Source organism: Rutilus rutilus, assembly GCF_951802725.1.
Source record: "Rutilus rutilus genome assembly, chromosome: 18".
Classification (NCBI taxonomy): domain Eukaryota; kingdom Metazoa; phylum Chordata; class Actinopteri; order Cypriniformes; family Leuciscidae; genus Rutilus; species Rutilus rutilus.
Window position 1 is genome coordinate 23,512,406 of NC_140231.1, and position 21,329 is coordinate 23,533,734.

The 21,329-nt window shown below is 38.2% G+C and overlaps 1 protein-coding gene across 2 annotated transcripts in view; it reads left to right on the plus strand.

The window, feature by feature from the left end:
- The window catches only part of unc5da (unc-5 netrin receptor Da), a 230,354-nt gene that overhangs the window by 162,391 nt on the left and 46,634 nt on the right, over positions 1-21,329 (plus strand). For both annotated transcript variants that reach the window (XR_014625115.1, XM_084386522.1), the window contains exons 3-6: positions 4,683-4,826; positions 5,815-5,918; positions 17,210-17,390; positions 19,981-20,148. Coding sequence is in view for 1 of the 2 variants with exons in the window: in XM_084386522.1 (XP_084242648.1) it covers positions 4,683-4,826; positions 5,815-5,918; positions 17,210-17,390; positions 19,981-20,148 (597 nt within the window). In the remaining variant the exon portion in view is untranslated. The remainder of the gene's footprint in view (positions 1-4,682; positions 4,827-5,814; positions 5,919-17,209; positions 17,391-19,980; positions 20,149-21,329) is intronic.

Consider the following 21,329-nt stretch of genomic DNA (forward strand, 5'->3'; position numbering starts at 1 on the left):
TTACAGGCTTTGAAAAAAATTAATTATATATATATATATATATATATATATATATATATGTATGTGTGTGTAGATGTATATATTATGTGTGTGTGTGTGTGTGTGTGTGTGTACAGTACTATGCAAAAGTCTTAGGCACGTTAGTATTTTCACCCGAAATTTTTTTGGTTTTAAGACAGTTATTTTTATCTTTTGCTATAGTGTGTCAATATGAAATATCAGTTTACATTTACATTTCATTTTGCCATTGATTGTAATAATCCAGTGAGATTTTTGTATGCACAAGGAGTCTTACAGCACCCGGTGCTCAGAGCCGGACAGTAACGGAGTACATTTACTTGAGTACAGTACTTACTGTAAGTACAATTTTGAGGGATCTGTACTTTACTCGAGTATCATTTTTGGGGAGTACTCATGACTTTACTCAAGTACATTTGGGAGGCAAATATTGTACTCTTTACTCCGCTACATTTCTATCCATAACCGTGAGTACCCATTACTACTTCTAAAAAAAACAAAGGAAAAAAGAAAAATCTCGGAAACCCTCAATTTGTTGTTTCCCTCTCAAACGTGATTGGATTGTGCAGGCACCACTGATTGGGACAGCCTATCAGCAATCACCTTCAGCTTTCCGCCAAAGTCAACTCCATGGTCAGATTTAGATAAGAGACTAAACCATGGACGAAACAATGGATGAAGACGCAGCAGGTCCATCCCGGGAATGTGCCAACCTGTGGCCCCACCTTGCCAGACTATTTCAATTTTCTGAACAAGTTAATGATAGTTTTCGCTTCAAGTGTTTGCTGTGTTTACCAATGTAAGCACTGTGGCAGTAGTAATGCAATATTTAGAAAATGTACTCTTGTACTCTTGATACTCAAGTACTTTTAAAAACAAGTACTTCAGTACTTTTACTTAAGTAGACATCTGACTGTAGTACTTTTACTTGTACTTGAGTAAAATTTAGCAAGGGGTATCTGTACTTTTACTCAAGTAATGAAGCTGTGTACTCTGTCCGCCTCTGCCGGTGCTCCACACAGAGATCTGATCTCACCGTCATTGAGTCTGTCTGTGATTACATGAAGAAACAGAAAAAACGGAGACTATTTTTTTTGGTGATAGGATAGTATCAGAAAGGATAGGGCTTTATTGGGATAGGATAGTAAGCGAGGTGGAGAGAGAGGGGAGACTGATTGGGGAAAGGTCCACGAGCCAGGATTCGAATTTGGGTCGCCCGAAGCGCAATAACGCTATATGTCGGCATGCTGCCCACGAGGTTATCGGTGCCGACACAGCTATTACTATTTATTACCTTATTAGATATTATTATTATTATTATTATTATTATCAATGTTGAAAACCTCTCAATGAATCTTTAATGACTCTTTAATGAATATTTAATGCATTTTATTTGAAATCATTTGTAACATTAGAAATGTTGTTACTGTCACTTTTGATCATTTTAATGCATCCTTTCTGAATTAAAAATATTCTCATAACATTTACAATACAGTTCAAATGATTGACTCAAAACAACCTGGGAGCAGAACTGAGAGACCATAAGCAAAGATGACTAAGCATTGCTGAGCAACTGCCATCGAGACAAATGGGAAAGCTGACGGACATCTTTCTCCTGGTGTTATAGACCTTCTTGATCTCAACAGTTATTTTTCCCAGGTTATTTAGAGGTCTAATTTATCTCAGTATGTACAGCCTGTATAACCCAGAATGCAGCTGTACAAGTGTTTCGTTTCGTATTATCCACATGAGACTTGACTAGGTATTGCAGGCTATGTATTCGGCAACGTCACATTATCCTTTGTACAGTATGTACTGCTCTCTATTGCAACAGTCAGCAGGGGGATTGTATTGGATGTTTTGGGCAGGTATCTGGAGCTGGTGTGCTTTATTCAGAGTGTCTGCCTCCGCTGCTGCTACCACTGTCTTTTTTCCTCCTTTTGGCACGGGAAGCTCCATTTCTGTTCTGTCAGTTGTGTTCTGTTCCCTACAGGCCTGTTTGAAAGATAATGATTCAGATTTAAAGGATTATAGATGCTTAGAGTCCTGACCTGACTCAGTCTCCCTTTATTTAGCAATACCCTTTTCATTTCAAATCCTCTCTGTCTCTCTCTCCCTCATATCTCACAGCCAAGCGTGGTTCTCGGACTGAGCAATTTCGAATTGATTTTCCATTGCTTACCTTAATATCATTAAACACGAGTCTCATTTCTCTCAGCAGAGCAAATACACCCACAGAGACCCACAAAGAGACTCGCATTAAAGCCGCCGTCTGCGTCAGAGTTTCATACTTGTAATTCTCCCTCTGCTCACTCTTAATATAATTGTCTCTCTAATTCACAGTACAGTTTCATTAAAAAATGTTTTCACTTTTGTAACCATTAACTCGCTCTTCCATTTCGGGTCTCTCTTTTGCGCTGTGTGTCTTGACTCGATCATTGCACTGGCTCATATATTTTGGTTGCATTTTGCAAAGCTTTCTGGGTTTTGGCTGCGAGAGGAGTGTAATCCACCACCTCAAACGCCGACTGCATAATTTAATGTTTGGTCGGCTCGACAACAGTACTAAAATTAGGCTTATGACAGGAAGAATATATTATAGAGCATTTTGGGAAGAAAGCAGCCAGGTTGGAGAGGAGCCTGAGGAATGCTTTTAAGAACTCCCTCAAATTCTCTATAGGAAGACGTGCATTATTCTTTAATATTTCCCTGTAATCCTGCTTTCTGACTCCTACCATCTATAAGGTCTTTAATCGATTCCTACCTGGTCGTGGTTCTTGCAGAATCACAAGGGCTTGGTAAGTTCATTAAGGTTTTGTGATAAATATTCTACACAAACGAAGCCCTGTTGGTCTTATGCAATATTGGAATTAGAAGGAAAAGAGCGTTGCGGTACAAGCAAAGCTGTTTATTTGGAGCACCAACCCTCTCAGGGAATATGGCTTAACTGGCTTTTAATTTTAGTGTCTGCTATTTGTTAAACTCCATTTAAAGCTAGTTTGAAACTTTTCATGTTGTAAGCTTTAAAGTTCTATTACAGTTACATTTAAGAGGTCATGTCTTTTTAAATGTAATACCATCTGATTATATCATTTATTTATTTCAGTCAGAGTAGTGTGTATATGGGACCAAAAACATTGGGGATAGTTCAACCAAAAATGAAAATTCTCGCATAATTTACTCACCCTCAAGTAGTTCCAAACCTGTATGAATTTCTTTCTTCTGTTGAACACAAAAGAATACATTTTGAAGAATATGGGTTACCAAACAGTTGATGGACCCCATTGACTTCCATAGTATGAAAAAATATATATATAGATGAATATCAGATGATGTCACCAACGTCTCCTCACTGACGTCACTCACTTCTAAAACTTGTCTGCCGCCATCTTGAGTACCTAATTCACGTCAGTCGCAAAGGAACTAGCTAGCTATGCGGTCAATATGTTGTGCGGTGGGGTGCAACAAACAAAAAAGGAGACCCCAAAATATCCTTTTACAGGCTACCTCAGGACGAAAAAAGACGCCGTAATTTGCGAGTGGGACATGTCCCCACCACTTTTGAAACATCTCGCGGCACGAATGTACCAATACAAATAAACAAAACATCTCCAGTTAACTAGCAGAGCATTAATTTCGTTCGTTTGTGCTCGTTGCCGCTGCGATCAGTGTGGATACTGCGTGGATACTGTGTTTGTTTGTCTTCACTCGGACGCGCGCTTCAATGTGGAGAGACTCTCTATTTGTTCCGGTGAAATTACAAAACAAACTGCACACAAACGTGTCCCTGCCTGATATACAACCACTGATAAACATAATCGGTTTTGATGAAAAAACAAAAAAGAAAACTATATGAGTGCGGATTAGAACCCAGAACCTCTGACATGCTTGGCAAAAGTTCTGCCCCTGGACCATTTAATATACGCTTATAATAGTCGGATCAACATATAATACCATTGAATGCCAGGATTGGTAGTTCGGTAGCAGCGGACAGAGGCTGGAAGTACGCATCAGATATCGCGTAGGGATCACACCCTAACGATATTATTTTTTGAAAGGAGCGTTTCTTTTCATGGCAGTCGAGGTGCGAAATGTTGTCTTTCGTATCCATTTACTGCATCCGTACGAAGCTGTAAATAGTAGCAAGCTAGCTAGTTAATGCTTGTCAGTACCATAGACAGTGCTCGGTAGGTACTCAAGATGGCGGCGGTCAACTGGAAAAAGAGCGGGTGACGTAAGAGGTTACGTGACTGATATTCATGTATAGAACTATAGAACTTCCAACACACACACACACACACACACACACACACAAAGAAAATACCTAAAATTCCATTGTATTTACCTGTATACTCTGTTACTAAAAAATATGTAAAATGCCTTGCATGGACTTGTGCACAGAGCCTTGAATCAGTGAATCGTGCAAGAGAGAAGCGTTAAGGAAAAGTTTTTGATTATTCAGTTCTCTGTGCAAACAAGATTAAACATTTTAACAGGTTACACTGCTGCTCTTTGGGAAGAGTAGCTCATTACTGGAAATGCTGCATTGTTTTGGAAACAGTTGAGTTGCTGCAAAATGCAGTTAAGTAGTAGCAACACTGATTACTGATTTACACAGCTTACACACAAAATTTGAATCAAGCCGATTTTTTTTTTCTGTGCAGGGCTGAAGATCCGTGAAGTGACGATAAATGTGTCCAGACAGCAGGTGGAGGACTTCCATGGACCAGAGGACTACTGGTGTCTGTGTGTGGCCTGGAGTCATCTGGGCACCTCCAAGAGTCGCAAAGCCACTGTCCGCATTGCATGTCAGTCTAATCATAGTCTGTTTATTTTTAATCACTTCCCACTTTGAATTCTTAAATTTTTTATGCTATTAAAATGAAATAGCTTCTTTTTTCTTTTTTTCTTTTTTTTTACACAAAATGAAATTGCACGAATGTCATCTGCTATTGCTAAAAATAATCAGATAGTACCAGTGTTATTTTTAGTATTATTTATATACTATTATAGTATTTATTAATATGTTTATTAGCTTTTATATTAAGTTTTATGTGATTTTGTCATTTTTAAAAGGGCTCATAGCCTGGATTTTTATTATTATTAATTTAATATGTTCCGTGAGGTTGACTTATAATCTTAATAAAGTTTTTGCACACACACACACACACACAAATAATAGTTTTGTTCTATATGTATATATATATATATATATATATATATATATATTGTGTGTGTGTGTGTGTGTGTGTGTGTGTGTATATATATATATATATATATATATATATATATATATATATATATATATATATATATATATGAAAAAAAATAGATTTTTTTTTTTTCAACCTTTAACCTTCAACCTCAGTTAAGCGACTGAATGCCAGTGGGTGGGGCCCATAGTTCGATGATGAATATACCTATTCGTCATGTCTTGCTCCTGAGGCAGTCATATGCAAATATATTTGCCCATCTTACATCACAGATGGTGCAATATCAAAATGAAACGATTTTGGAGCTTGATTAAATAAATGCTTTGTTTGTAACGAGGAGCATGTTTTAAAAGCTATGAAACCTGCAGGATATTTTAATGGTTCAAATACCTTTTATATGTTAATTTTGTATGTCATGACACATTTAATAATTCTATTAAGCTTTAATTTATTTTTATTTCAGTTTTAGTTTTAGTAATTTTACCCCCGGTTTCACAGACAAGGTTTAAGCCTAGTCCCAGACTAAAATACATATTTGAGCTATTTTAACTGAAAGCAACTTTCTTTTTCGTTTCCAATATAGACCTGAGGAAGAATTTCGAACAGGAGCCACAGGGGATGGAGGTGCCAATCAATGGCATGATTGTTCTACACTGCCGCCCACCTGAGGGAGTGCCTGCAGCTGAGGTGAGTGGGTCACAGCGCCCCCTACCTGTCTGGATGTGTGATAGTTTATTCTATGGAACAAATTTTAAAAACACAAATCAATCAGTCAATGTTGATATTCAGTGCTCTGTTTGTGTTTTCATGCCTTGTAGGCATTTGATAAGTATGCTTTCCCACATATTAGGGATGAGTGGGGTTGTAATTATGATAGAGTATGATGTGTGCATTATCATTATCGTAGTCAGGGTTCTGCAACGATGACATATTCAAAAGTGCATTTGCATGCTCAGCACAGGCTCTACTATGCATTTACATGTGTTTGTTGATTTTTCAGAGGGAGGGTGGGGGGTTAGAAAACACCTTCTCATTGCATTAACTTAGAATATGTTTTGTGTCTGTTTTAAGAACTTTCTCCTTTCTTTCTGTGTTTTTTCCTTCTGAAGAATGTGTCCTGAAGAATGTGTGCTTTTCAGAGCAAAAACTGTCCCCATGCTGTTCAGTTTCAGCAAGAGATAAAAGATTTACCTCAAATGGACAATTTGTGTTACTGTAGGGCCCTCGTCTTTCACTTGCTGGGTCACTCGCAAGGCCTTTTCTTTTATATGCATGAATGCCAGTATGGAGAAGAACACAGACTTTGAATAATGCAGGCCGAATTCTACCCTCTGAACTGCTCTATCTATCTATCTATCTATCTATCTATCTATCTATCTATCTATCTATCTATCTATCTATCTATCTATCTATCTATCTATCTGTCAGACATTGTGAACAATAATCTCTGTTCTTGTCATAACTTTGGTATCTGCATTGGAGTTTGCAGAAGAAAGTGATACAGAATTCTGTGAGCATCAAAGAAATGTTCTGAGAGACCACTCTCAGGTTAATCTCAGTGACTTCAAATATATACTATCGAACCTCCTACAGAGTTTTGTGACAAGCTAAGAAGAATATCCATGTGCTTAGTGGAAATCAAACTGGCAATTGCTTCTCATAAACCCAGTGTCATATTATTATCATCCCCCACGTTCTTGTGAGATGTTAAGTGATACCGCTGCGTCTGCCTCTCTGAGGCTGCTGACAGATTCCTTGTTTTTTGGGGGGTTTTTTGTTTTGTTTTTTATGTCGTTCTGTGTTCTTTGTAGTAGTTTCAGTAGAAGCAATACTTAAACTAGGCCACCATGAGCGCATTTCAACATCAGCTTTAAAAAAAACATATCAACTCGTGCCATCTGTCATGTTGGAAACCTATCCAAAATGGCTGCTGTCTGTGATCTGGAGGGAAGCAGCCGTGCACCATCGCTACAGCTAATCAATAGGTACTAGAGCCAACATGGCGCTGCTGCTGAAAAGGATAGTCAGGCTTAGGCGATGTTTGAGACGGAGCCAAAATCCGGGTCCAGAGGTCTCTATGCCAGAAGGGTTTGTCGCTGGAGATTACAGGTTGGCAGCTGAACGCTCCCTCTGTAATCATTGCTGCTCAAAGTCTAAAGGTCGAGCCGAAGAACTCTACCACCGGTAGACATATGAGCCAAGATGGCTCCCCTGTCGGCTGGCTGATACCATCTTTGGACGGGACACAAGTCTGGCTGAGACTGGAAATTGATCAAGGGCTCGGAGAGCGTTGGCAGGTCGTGGCTGACACGCCACCTCTGCGCTTCTCACGGGTTAATTATTTTGCTCTTGATTTTGGCAGTGAAATGTGAAAACTTGATTAAATCGCTTGTATTAGTTTTTTTTTTCTTCTTTTTTCTAAAGACATTTGCGAAAGGTCACAGGCTCATAACAATTTTGTCATTGTTTGTTCTGGCATATGTCATCCTTGTCCTTTGTTTGTTTTACCGCTTGAATGGAAACCTGTTTAGGAATTATCATTTCCCTGGAGCTTTAAGATCATCCCTGATGAATAATGAACGTAACATAATTAAAACAATTACACCAACAAGGAAATGAAAGTGCGATATTAACTGTCAAAGTAAAGTTCATACAGATTACTCACAGCTAAGATGGGAGAAAAAAAGGCTCTCAATAACTTTGAGAGACCAGACCGATCATTAAGCTCATATTAACTTCACAATCCTCATCCAGCGACGCAATTAATCATTCAGTCTGATGAAGCAAAGTCATTTAAAGTGCTTAAAATGTAATTATTCAGCAATAAACGCAGCACGGCCCGCGCTGTCAAGAGCAAGATGAGGAAGAAGGACGCGTCCAGCCCGTTCTACACTCGCATCCGAAATAGCGCAGTTGGATTTGGAAAGTTCATTTCTTTAATGTGATTCGGTGAAAGTCACCATAGCGTCCATAAGGGGCTGCAGACTTGATTGAAGCAATTGATGCAAAGGGACATTAATGAAACTGGAACTTAATTGAGTAGGATGGAACAAACCCGGACGAGACCTCCTTTTGTAATTGCCTTCTTGTCACTTTCACTTTCCGTCTAAATGAATGTAAATCTAGAGGGTGATTTTTGCCCAGAATGACGATGTTATAAGGCGTTGTACCCGTTCCAGGGCTAATTGGATTGACCTGTAAGGGACGTGCCGTATTCATTGTTGAGAATGAGTCTGTTTTTGGACGTAGCCACCAGGAAAGTTTGTTCATGTTGTTGGCCTCTAGAACGTGTCAACATAACAATATGATTAACTGCAGTTGTCATCAGTGTTTATTTTTACACTTTTTTTTTTCCGTCTTGACAGAAATGTAGTCAGTATCATCATGTTAATTTATTTTGGTCCATTTTACTTGGACTATAATGACTTTTAAAAAGTTTAGCCAATATTTTTCTTAATGACAATTTAAGCCAAAAAAAAAACAAAAACCTGTCCAAAATGAATTGCTTTAAACATGTATATGAGTGTTCTGATGTATTAGCTACTCTTTAGAAGTTGTGTTGTGAAATCTCCATGCTTCAGAGAGTGCAATTTTAAGGTTTTTTTTACAGACTGTTTGAACTATTGCATTACATGTAACATGTTATTAAAAAAGTTCAACCCAAAAAAATCTATCATAAACTCTCAAAAAATATTTAAAAGAATATTTTTGACCATAAAATGGTTGTAATAGGGTCCAACACAACACTAAACATCTTTTACTTTCATTGCAAAATAGACATTTTTCAAATATTTTCTTTTGTGTTTTACAGAAGAAATAAAGTCATAGGTTTCTGAATAGTCCTTTTAAGTTCACTGTACTTAATGTCCAACAATTTGTAAAAAGAAATTGTAAAAATCTAGAAATGTGTATAATTCATCATATATAATGCCTTTGTTACTCAGAAAACCCAAGTTAAGAGTAGGCTACTTGATTGGTTTGAGTACCATTTTGTCAAGCAAAAGTTTTTGAGTTGGGGCAATTCAAGACTTTTCACTCATTTCCTCCACTTCTGCAGTTGTCATTCTCCTTAGTTGCATTCACTCATTTTCTAAGTCATTTTGAATGTTGAATTGTCAATGAAACTAGACATTTTAAGAGAACATCACATAAGTTGCCTTTATAAATTGATGTTGATGTCCTAATGGTAAAACGGTCTTCATTATGATGATTAGTGTTCCCCTTGGTTGGGCTCTTGGAACTTCATTTATATCACTTATTCTCTTCCTCTTGATGCAGTAATCACAGTTAGGCTATTTGTGGTTTCAAAGGAAGAGAAGTAATACATATGTTGCTTTTGAAAGATTACCTAACTCCTCACTAAATCACTAACTAATCTACATTTCATGTTAAATTATGGTCTATTAAAAGTAAGTAAGTTTGCAAGATTTTTTCAAGGAAAGTTAACAGAACGAAATTTACAGTCTTCGAACGACATGAGGATAAGTAAATGATGACCGAATTTTCGTTTTGGGGTGAAATATATATCTCTTTAAAATATTAAAGTCCATAATAAAAATATTATTACTTAAAATTATGACCGTCTAAACTAGAAGTGTTATAATCGTAAACCATTTTAATATTTATTGTTTGAAAATGATTTTCAGTGTTTTGTTTGTTTGTTTTATTGTTTGTTTGTTTCTTTTTAATTTAGTGTGCTTGCATATCAAGTATACAACAGTCAGTGTAAGTGAAGAGCATGAGATGAAATATGAATCTGTGAAAAACAATCAAGGTAAATATCACATATTTGAATTGTGAGTGTTTTCCAGTCAATCTATAATTGTGGGGAATTAGGTAAAAAGTGTAAGAATATAATTTAAATTTATTTGAGTTTTAAAAAATATAACATTATTATTTGTGTGTGTGTGTAGGATAGATATCATAGTATCTATGCAATTAGACCTAGCAAGACAAAGGTGTTGGCAATTTTATGATTCAGTTTAAAAATGTATTTAAAATTTAATTCACTGTTTCTTTCCACCACAGAATGCTATTAAACACAATACATTATTAGAGATGTGCTGGAATTGACACTGTGTGAATATTCAAGTCTTTCAGGGGGGAAAAAATACATTTTTCTGTTAGACATTGTTGACAAATTAAACTAATGAGAGAGGGAGGAAAAATGTGCTTTAAGAGAGTTTATTTTCTGAAAGTGCCTATAGAAGATGAAGAATCACCCATATATAGGATACATTTGACTGAGCTAATTAAACCGCTATCATAACATTTCAGTTGAACACTGTTCAGCTCAAGCAGATTTTTTTTCTGTTTCTATGAAGTTCCCCTACTATTAACCTCCATCTTTAGAATAAAGTCTTAGATTATATTTTCCAGATTCCCAGACAATCCCAATTCCCTATGGACTCTCAAAGCTGTCGTGTCCTTGGAAACTCCCGCAAGTGTATAACCAATGTAATGGTGGTCTTTTCCACAGGGTGATTAGAAAGAGGTTCAGTTAGCATGACATCAGAAGTTATGTGTTGTCCTTTGAGGGTCTTAGTCGGTGGACGTGGCGCTGTGGCCGTCCGTGTTCACAGGGCTTTAATTGGAACAAATGTGCTAATTAAGCAAATTCATTTCCCTTTTCCCTGGCCGGAGGCTTATCACACCCATTTGAATCTGTCCCTCAATGTTCATCTGTTCTCTCATCTCTCCATCTCCCACCAACCCAATGCTTCCCCCCCAGAGGCCCAAAGCAGACCCAGAAACAGCCTTTGATTTGAATACAAAACACACACACGCACACACGTACAGAATGAGAGAGAATTTCCCCCCAACAGACTCTTATAAAGGAGATGGAGGCATTGATAGAGGAAAAGCTTTAGATTGGGTCTCAGATAGAGAAATAATTAGAAAGAAAATGAAAGAGTTTAGATAACAAGTAATACGGATCCTCGTGAGAGGGTGTTTGGAGGTAAAATACAGGCTCTTTGTGGTGCTTTTGAACTGGGAACACAGGGTTAAATGCACATCATGATAGTCTGTGAGGGAATTTCACAGCTAGACAGATATGTAAATTAATATTGATACTCAATAAACCAATAAATGATTGTAGTAGGCTTTATTAGCAGATTTTATTTTGCTGATAATTTCGCTCCTGTACACGGATGATCTCCCTCTAATATCTTATAATAGTCTTGATAATTAACCCCACAGTATAATCTTTCCATTCACTAACTCTTGTCTGGTAAACAAAAGGGACAAATCACGCTGTTCCTTCTACAGACTATGAACAACAAAACACATTTATAAATTAATGAAAAGCCCTGTTCTTCCTTCTCACCTCGATTTATATATATGGCCTTGATGTCTTTCAGTTTTTCGCTTGTTTTGAGGTCCTTCAAATATTTTAACTTAAAGGGGTCATAGACTGGATTATTTTAATATTTTATAATGTTTCCTGTGGAGCCCTTATAATGTTAGTATGATTTTAACATCAAAAATGTTCATAATTTATAAATAAAAGGCATTTTTCCAAGCCTGATTTTAGCCTCTGATTTGAACGCTCTGTTTTAAGGGAGCGTTCTTTGATCGCTTTCTTTATATAATTGAATCACATTTTAAATAAGATTATTTTCATCCTACTAAGAGAAACGACATGAAGTTGATTGTTTAGTCACTGGCTTGATTTACTGATGCATAAACAGTATTGAACGATATTTTGAGAGATAATCTGTCTGAACTTGAATAATTACATCAGAAATCACTGATCACAGATCAGGCATTAGAATAAACATGACTACTTGCATGTTTGTGGCGTTGCTGGTAGATCCATATCGTAAAAGTCTGTTTGCAAAGCCTTTGCAATTTACCAAATAATCCACAGTGAAATACACCGAATACAAACAAATAATCCACTGCTGAGACATTCACATTGTTGGGGAAACCCCCCCCCCCCCCCCACTATACTAGCATTAGGATCGTTTGGAAGGTAATGGTATTGATCCTGTATCGATCTTTTCTCGTTCTCATGTCACTGTTCACTAACACTCCAGTGGGCGGGGCCAAAGCTGAATTGTGACATCACAAGTCTCCACTTTTTAGATCCTGTCGTTTGCTGGCCTTGGTTTCAATAAAAGCAGTTTTTGAAATAACAAGAAAGTTTTGAGTTTTGAAACTTACAGGGTATTTTTATAGTATAACGAACTCTTAACTGTCAAAGGATCAAGGAACATTTGAATTCTCATTCTATGACCCCTTTAATTAGAAAGTCACACTTTTCACCAGTTGCATTTCAACCACAAGCAATTTGCTTTCCCTTTTGCAGGCACATTATGTTGAAAACAAAGACATCATTCTTATTGGTCAGTTTACTTATTAAATGAGTATAAAAACCCTTAATGAACAGCCGGGTTTATTTGTTACACTTTCTGTTTTTGTCTTTTATAGATTTTTAATACATTTTATGTATTGAATAAATGTTATGACGTATTAGCTAGTTTAGTAAGTTGCTTTAGAGATTGTTATAAAAGTTTCATGTGTTTGAGGATAGTTCTCTGTCATCCAATACAATTGTAGTTCAGATATATGCTATTCATTTATTAAGGAATCTTGATTTTTTTTAAATCTATGTATATACATGTAATTTTTTAGGAGTCTATGCCAGGCACGGCGCCAGGATTCCAGTTTTGGATGGGCCAGACCAATTGTGGGTGGGCCTTACTGTAAATTAAAAGCGTTAAATTAAAAACAAAAAACGTTATCCAATCACTGCTTAACCTAATAAAAAAAATATTGACTAATATAGCCTACTGTTATATTATCTGTGCGTATACATAATATAGATTTTAATAGCATTATGCTCTTTAAATATTTTGTTGCATTGTTTCGGTGCATAGGACAGACCTATCCGCGATCGCCATGATTCTGACCAAAGAAGAGCGCTTTGGAATCTCCGTTACGCATCATATGTGAGGCACAAGGATCATATGGATCATACCTGGGCTGCGTTTCCCCATAACGCTGTCTCTTAGCGCGCTACGAAGACACATAGGTATAACTTAACTAAAGGTATACTTCCACTAAAGGTATCATTGCGTCTTCAGGGCTATCATCCACTCGCGAGGCAGAGGCGCTGAAAGGCAGAGGCGCCGAGAGGCAGAGGCGCTGGCGCCCTCCTAGCAACGCCGCTGTTTTTGGTAAAACATGATTTTGACGACTTCATTAAGTTTTGTTTTATAGAAAACTCTTTTTAAAAGATTTTCGTTTTGTATAAATTGTATCTTAATTTTGATCAATGTTTTATCAATCAATTGCCCGTATTTAATAATAAAAAGCAAATATAGCCTATAGCAGACAATGAAATAAGGCGCCGGCAGGATCACTTGCATTGCAGGTGAAATGGAGGGCGGCGAAACTCAGCTTGTGCCTCACAGATTTTAGAAATATAGGCTATATATTACAGAAAGCTTGAAATGTCTACTTTTAAACGAAAATATTAAAACCAAAATAAATAAGCTACTCTTAAGTAATCCATGAAATGTGCATTTCTCTCTGGCGTTCATGGCGAGTCCGCATCGTCAACTTTATCTTTGCAGCGACACAGAAAATACCAGTTTATTAGCCTACTAAACAATTAAATGTCTCCCTGCTAATTTAGACACATTCATAATCATTACTTTAACCGGTTCTTTGTGGCAAGCTTTATGCGTGCGGTCATAACACTTATTATGTAGCCTAGGCTATAGCCTATTTAAGTAGGCTAAGTTAAATTAATATAAAGGGGCGATTTGTCCACGAATGGCTTAAATGAACAACTAGGCTACTAGTCGACTAGAAAAAAAATAGTCGGAGGCAGCCGTTATTCCACATATTTTCGAACCAGCAGGCCATTCTGGGTTGAGCGAGCGACCCTGCGGAATGAGCGAGCGGAGCGGAATATTCAGAAATGCGCTCTCCACTCACGAGCTCTGATCGGAACAAACCCGAACCTCACTGTCTGCTCAGCTGAACTTGCGCAGAAACTTAAAAATAGACATAACCAGCTTTTTAAAATTGTTTTTAAAACTAAACATTTAGACTATTTTAGTACAAATTATGGGCTTATTGGCGATTTTTGATAATTCTTGACAAAATTAGAATAGACCTATAGGCCTATTAAGTTTTTTTTTTTTTTTTTGGGTGGGCCTGTTGAAAAGTGGGTGGGCCTAGGCCCGTCAGGCCCACCCATGACGCCGTGCCTGGTCTATGCCTTCCCTGATGTACTTTATTTGTTGAAAGGTCTGTGATGGTTTTTTTAATTAGAGCAGATAAGCTTTATGGAGTCAAAGAAGCAACATGACTGGATTAGCTATTGAGGTCCAACGGTAAACACAGAAGGGAGGGAAGGGAGAGAGAGAGAGAGAGAGAGAGAGAGAGAGAGAGAGAGAGAGAGAGAGAGAGAGAGAGAGAAAGAGGACAGATGCAGTCACCGCCATTCTGGGAGCTCTGGACTGGAACGGAGAAAAGAGTGAAATTAAAAGCATATGATGAAAGAGTTCTCTCCGGCCATCACGAAGATGAGAAAGAGAGAGAGAAATCTCTCACACATGACAATCTGATGGCTGATATATTGATTTTCCTCCCTTCATTATTCTTCTAGGCCTTAGAGAGAGTCCAGCAATTTTACTCGCCCCACGTGCGTGTTTCTGCCGTGGTGTTCCAGCGCAGAGGGCGAGAACTTTACACATAAACAGAGATTCCCAAGGGGCGTGCTGTGTTTTTAATCTGCAAACGCACAGTGACATAAATCAACCCACGTCCCCACGCCCTGACGACTGCCGCCCCTCTGGACCGACTTAGAAGGGGTGGCTGTTGCCAAACGATTGCAATTTACACGGCCAGCCATGCGTGGAGAGCGCGTCGTCACGCCATTGCTACGTTTGTAAATCCTAATGAATCAGACCGCCAAACATCAGAGCTGAATAAATAACACTAGGCTGGGCTTGACCTTGCAGTCACCTCAAACTGAAATCTTTGGATGAGCTGTGACCTTTGATCCAATCAAGGGGACAGGTCTGAACGTGACTATGCAGAGCACCCGAGAGAATACACATCTATCGCAGAGCATGCTTTTTATTGCGCTGTCAGACTGTGATGGGTCACTCAGAGGTCACTGTGAAATGCTTGCTGTTACATTGATACAGCTTGTGTCTTAGCTGACAATTTTTCTTCACTTTAATTGGCTGAGCTGATGTGGGGGCGATGTTTGCTTCAAATAGGCTGTCAGGAACGGCCTCATGCTGGTTTGTGAATTTCAAGAAAAGGTTGGCAAAAAAAAAAAAGGTAACTCAACCTCTACAGCCTCCTCATGAAAATTGTAGATTGGTTCCAGGACAGGGGGAGGCATTTTCGTTTCGTTGCATTGCTTCTAGTTGGATTGACAGTAAACTGTCTGGATTTACTTGTGGTATGCTGAGTAATTCTCATTATAATTATCACAGTTTCTTATCCCTTTATACTATCACAGTTTCCTTTTGTATTTCTGTGATTTTCATGTTTTTCTGCTTTAAGGGATTATATCTATATGATTATTATCATTATCGTTTTCATCACAATGCTTGTTACAAATATTTTAGGTTCTGTAATAAGAGTTATTGGGCCCTATTTTAACGATCTGAAACGCAAGTATCATTGCGAAACGCAAGTAACTTTGTGGGCGGGTCTTGGGCGCTGTTGCTATTATACCGGCGGTATAAATGACTCTTGCGCCCGACGTAAATCTAAAATGGGTTGGTCTGATGTAGCTAGGTGTGGTTTGGGCGTAACGTGAAATAAACCAATCAGAGCGACATCTCACATTCCCTTTAAGAGCAGGCGCGCTTGTTCCATGGCGGATGGCTGTTATAACGGTGGATTTGCCAGGCGCGCGTCAGGAGTGGTTCACAGCCGAGGAGACCGACGTTCTCGTCAGGGCCGTAAAAGACAGAGAAGTGACATAGTATGGGGATGGGAGAAACCCACCCAAACTAGTTTCGGTTAAACAGGCGTATAAAACTTTGGGTAAATTTGTAAGCTAGATTTATGCCTATTTTTCACATCTTCATGGACACAACAATGATTTCCCTTGTGTGTTAATATTTTTCCTTGTAATAATGTATGGTTTTCTAAAAATGAGAACTGCTGCGTCTGTGTGTAGATGAGATAAGCAAGTGCATGCGCGTTGTGCACACGCTACATTGATTATGGCCAAGCATGCGCCCTTAAAATAGCATATGAATAACATGCGCAACGTGACTTTTCTAGACTTTAGACTAGGTTTTTCCTGGTCTGTGGCGGAATTGTTTTCTAAACCTGCAAAATAGCACCAGGGAACGTTTGCGCCAGAACATGCCTCCTCTTTGCGCTGAACCGCCCCCGGGAGCGCAAGTTAATTTCCTAATTTACCGACGTGCGTCTGTGGAGGGAAAAGTCTGCTGTGCGCGGGTGCAAAATAGGAATGATACATGCGTCGGTGTACAAAGTCAATTGCGCTGGGTGCAAGATAGGGCCCATTGTTTTAAATTAACACAATGTATTATTGTAGCTGAAGATTATTGTAGCTGAGATGGATGTATGTGATTGGTTATACGTGCATTGTGTACCTTAGAGGATGTTCTCGCTATATGCTTCATTCATGGTGATGCTGAGATAATTGAAGTACAGAGTATATGTAGTGTTATTGTATGTGTTTCATGTTATCTTTTATTTATTAATTCTTTGTTATGAGTCTATCTCGTGCTGATTCACTGATAGTGTGAGGATGTATATGACTATGACGTCGAGTGAACTTGGATGTACATACTTGGCATTAATGAAATTAAAGTGTTAACATTACCAGCATGTAATTCAAAGCTGAAAGCAACGGTGAAGAAGCATCGCTTGTGAATGTGTATTCATTTAATATCGTCCTTCGCAGGAGTATTATGGTATTCACAAAGGCTGGTTTAACCTGTTAAATCTGCCTCTTTATGCAGGTGGAGTGGCTGAAGAATGAAGAGCTGGTGAGTTCTCTTGAGGACATCAATATCGACACTCGAGCTGACCACAACTTGATCATCAATGAAGCAAGGCTGTCCGACTCTGGAAACTACACCTGCCTGGCCAGCAACATTGTTGCTAGGAGACGTAGTGCCACGGCAATGGTCATCGTGTTTGGTATGGAAGCATATTTTCTTTATAATCTGAGTTAATACATTTTACTTTACTTTACTCTTTGTGACTTATTTCTGCAGGTTACTTAGACACTGAATCATTCAGAAACACTAATTCATCCAGAAACAAAACAAGTGATCATCTTTATGGATGAGTCATTGAATCATTCACAAGCTATTCTTTCAGAAACAGTCTTATTAAGGGATAAAAACAAGTGGGCGAGTCTCATTTTGAATGCTTTGGAACTTGTATTTGTCAGCTGTTTGGTTTCACAACACTTCACATTCCAAAGTAAGAAAGAAATTATAATAATTTAAGTCAATAAATGAATTTTATAATTGTTATAAATATAATCCTCAATGCTGCCTACAAATGTAACCTCCAGAAGGCACAGCCTTCGATATGAGACAAAGCTTGTGTCTGTCTTTATGAACAAGTCAACATTCAGCCGATTCTTTTAGAAACCCTGAACAAATTCAGGAACAAAACAAGTTACTGTCTTTTTGAACGAGTCATTCACAACCAGTTCGTTTCGAAACACTGAAATCAGTTCTCTGCCAATCTTTTAAGATTGAACATTGGTCTGGGGAGTCTGCTATGTATTTTCTACTGCCCAAGAGGCATGATCAACGGGCATAGTTCAAATGATTCTGTATGCAATTGGATAGTCCTTCAACCAATCAGACCAACGATCCAGGTGACGTACTTTGCAGCGAAAACTCCAGGCAGGAAACGTGTCAACAAACATGTTGGTTTGTAGCATTGATCAGCGGTTTGCAGAAGCAGCAATGGCATCGAGCAATTTTTGCAGGTTGTGCAAAAAAAAAAACATGAAAGTGAGTGGTATTTCACTAAACTAAAGAAGACATTGAGCATCGTCGAGAGGTACACTTCAGTACACATGGGAAATGAGAGCTATAAAGGAACCTGCTAGATTTTGAGTGCAAGTTCCAGAAAAGTTTCATTTAAACATCTGGATCTTACAAGAGTTTGTGTATCACAATGTGTGAAAGTTTGACATGCTACATAATGGGGCTGTGCATCTGTTTAGTCACCTACACAGACCTTCAGTCTAACAGTTTACAAAAAACAATCACCTATAAATCACCATCCCGCCACGACCCATGACACAGCGCCCTCATTTTTTAAATCCTCAATTCATCAAGCGAGAAGTAATGTAGAAATACAACGTTTCATCATTTCTCCAGATCTGTGTCTGCGTGAGGCCATCACTTAGACGCCCGGTATGGTTTCGATTATCTATTTTTGTCAACACATATGAGTTAATGATTCTAACGCTCCCTGTGTGGCCAGCATTGCCATGGTTGAGGCTCCATTAGCCTAATTGACATGGTCTCCTAGTGTTTTATCCTCAATATTTTGATGGTAAGGTAATATTGCGCTCTCTATCTCCCTCTGTGTGCCTTCTGGGAGTCAGTCACAGATGAGGGCTGAAGCTGGCAGTTTTTAGAGGCTTGATTAAACACTCTGAAAAGCTTTGACATAAGCTGTCAGAAACAGGCAGCACTGATTGAGCGGTAGTTGACTGATCCGCAATTAACGTTTAGCAGCTAGCGTAGCATCTGCAATTTAACATGACTCCCAGCAGTCCCTAAGGCTTAGCAGACTCAAGAGAATTTACTTGTGTGATTTTATTTAAGGGAATGCATTGTTTGTTGGTTTTGATCATGTCCGTTGTGCAGTGTAAATGAGATGACGCCTAAGAGAGGGGAAATCACTTCAAGTGTTATATTCGGCGTACCTCTCATTTTTGGAGTGCAAAATTTGTGAAATCAATAAACAGAATGTAGTGTGTTTTAGCAGTAGTTCAAACTAAAACCCTTTTTATGTTCAACTGAAACCAGCACCATTGGTTATTTTTAAATATATCTGTCCTTCTCATGTCCCCTTCATTAATTCATGAGAATCTATCTTAGTCATTTGTATTCCTCATTAAGTCCTCAGCGTGGCTGTCAGTGCGTGTCCAAGACAAGTTTATGGAGTCTTGGCCATTACAGAATGGCATCTATCTGTATAATCCAGTTTCAATCTCTTCCATGTACCAATTAAATGATCAAGTCACTTCTGAGTTGATTAGATGGAGTTACTTAGAGCAGTGTGTCGTTTTAGCCATGTAGCATGCATGTATACATAGATTGCAGAGCAGTCTGCAAAATTGTGTGCATCTGGAAAGCATCGATTTAATTTTGAGATTATATTTGTACGCAACCATTTGATAGACATGTTAAAAGAGCCCATTCACACACAACAGGTAATCATTGGCATGTGAGTGGTAAGAGAGATTTATCATGAAATGTTTTTACTTGTTTTTACAAAGTCCCTTTGCATCTACATGCCAAACTACCTCGTGCAGTAATCCTTCATTTTGGTTCCAGAGTTTGTTCTATTTAGTTGCAAGTTGTGTGGAAAGTGAAACTCTCCAAATGAACTATGCAGTGCGGATAAACAATGCAAACTGCCTTCCAACAGGGATGCTCATGCACACTGTGGTGGTGTGGGTTTAAAACTCCTTTCAAATAATGCAGTAAACAATACGGATAATGCTAATTAATCTTATTTCTCTCTTTGTCAGTGAATGGAGGCTGGTCATCCTGGACGGACTGGTCCGAGTGTAACGTCCGCTGTGGAAGAGGAGTTCAGAAGCGAACACGGACCTGCACTAACCCCGCTCCGCTTAATGGAGGGGCTTTCTGTGAGGGAATGTCTGTTCAAAAGAGCACCTGCAACTCTCCCTGCCCAGGTTAGATACACAGAACAAGTAGCCAATGAGAATATGATGAGAGAGGAAGACCATGGTATCTCAAAAACAAATCTTTCCATTGCGTCGTCCTCAATTTATACATAAGATTGAACAGATCTTATTAGCCTTATGAGCGGTTCTTTTGTTACTGATTTGAATCCGTCTGCCGATTCACTCACTTGCTGAACTGTTACTGAACTTGCTCACTGATAAATCAGGCATTACTTTTAGAAAACATAAAGACAGTATATTTAAAATTCTTGTTTAATGGCATCTTTTTATGAATGAAGGCCAGTATCACTGAGACTAACACTGCTACTGATGTCTCAATGAAATTGATTATTTTTAAACGTTAATTATAGCCATTCAACTTTACAGTGTAATTGAAAGCTATCAGTTTTTTTAACATTTATTAGGCTTCAAAAAATATAACAACTTTTAATTTAAGTTAAGTTAAAACAATCCTCACATAAACCCATAGGTTATCAATGGAGTTTCAATCAGCTACACAAGTTCTTTAGTCAGGTGCGGTGAGTCATTTTCTGTTACCTTTGTTCTTTAAATGAACATTAATGACAGACTGCTGTCACATTAAGATCTGCCGCTGCTGCACATGACGCGGATCTCACAAGCGTCACATTTTCTTACAACTCTTTATGTTCATTTAAGACTTTTTTTTAACTCATTTAAGACTGCTCTTATGAGGATACTCGGCAAAACGAACATTTTGGCATAATTGTGTTTGTTACTGCTCGTTCAAGCGCAAAAGAGAACTCGATTCTTTCTGTGCGTCGTGCGTGTCACATATAGACAGAGACAGGCAGTGGCAGTTCTACATTGAATTACACCCTGGGCGAGACCCCCTTTTTATTTATTTCCCCAGAAAACAAGACTTAATATCTTATGTCATTTTACTACTTTAGTAAAATAACGTTATGCATCTTTATTTAAGAAATGTTTGATATTTGGACTGGAAACAAGACAAAAATACTAAGAAAAGCATTTTTTGCAGTGTAATAACTGAACTTGTAACAGTTTTGTTGCAAAGCACAATATTATGGTGAAATTAGATCTCAAAAAGGCTAACAAATAAGAGTTATACCCACCAATTAATATTGCCCCTTCATTCATGACATGGATACCGTAATCATACAGAGAAAACATAGTTGCATACCTTTATC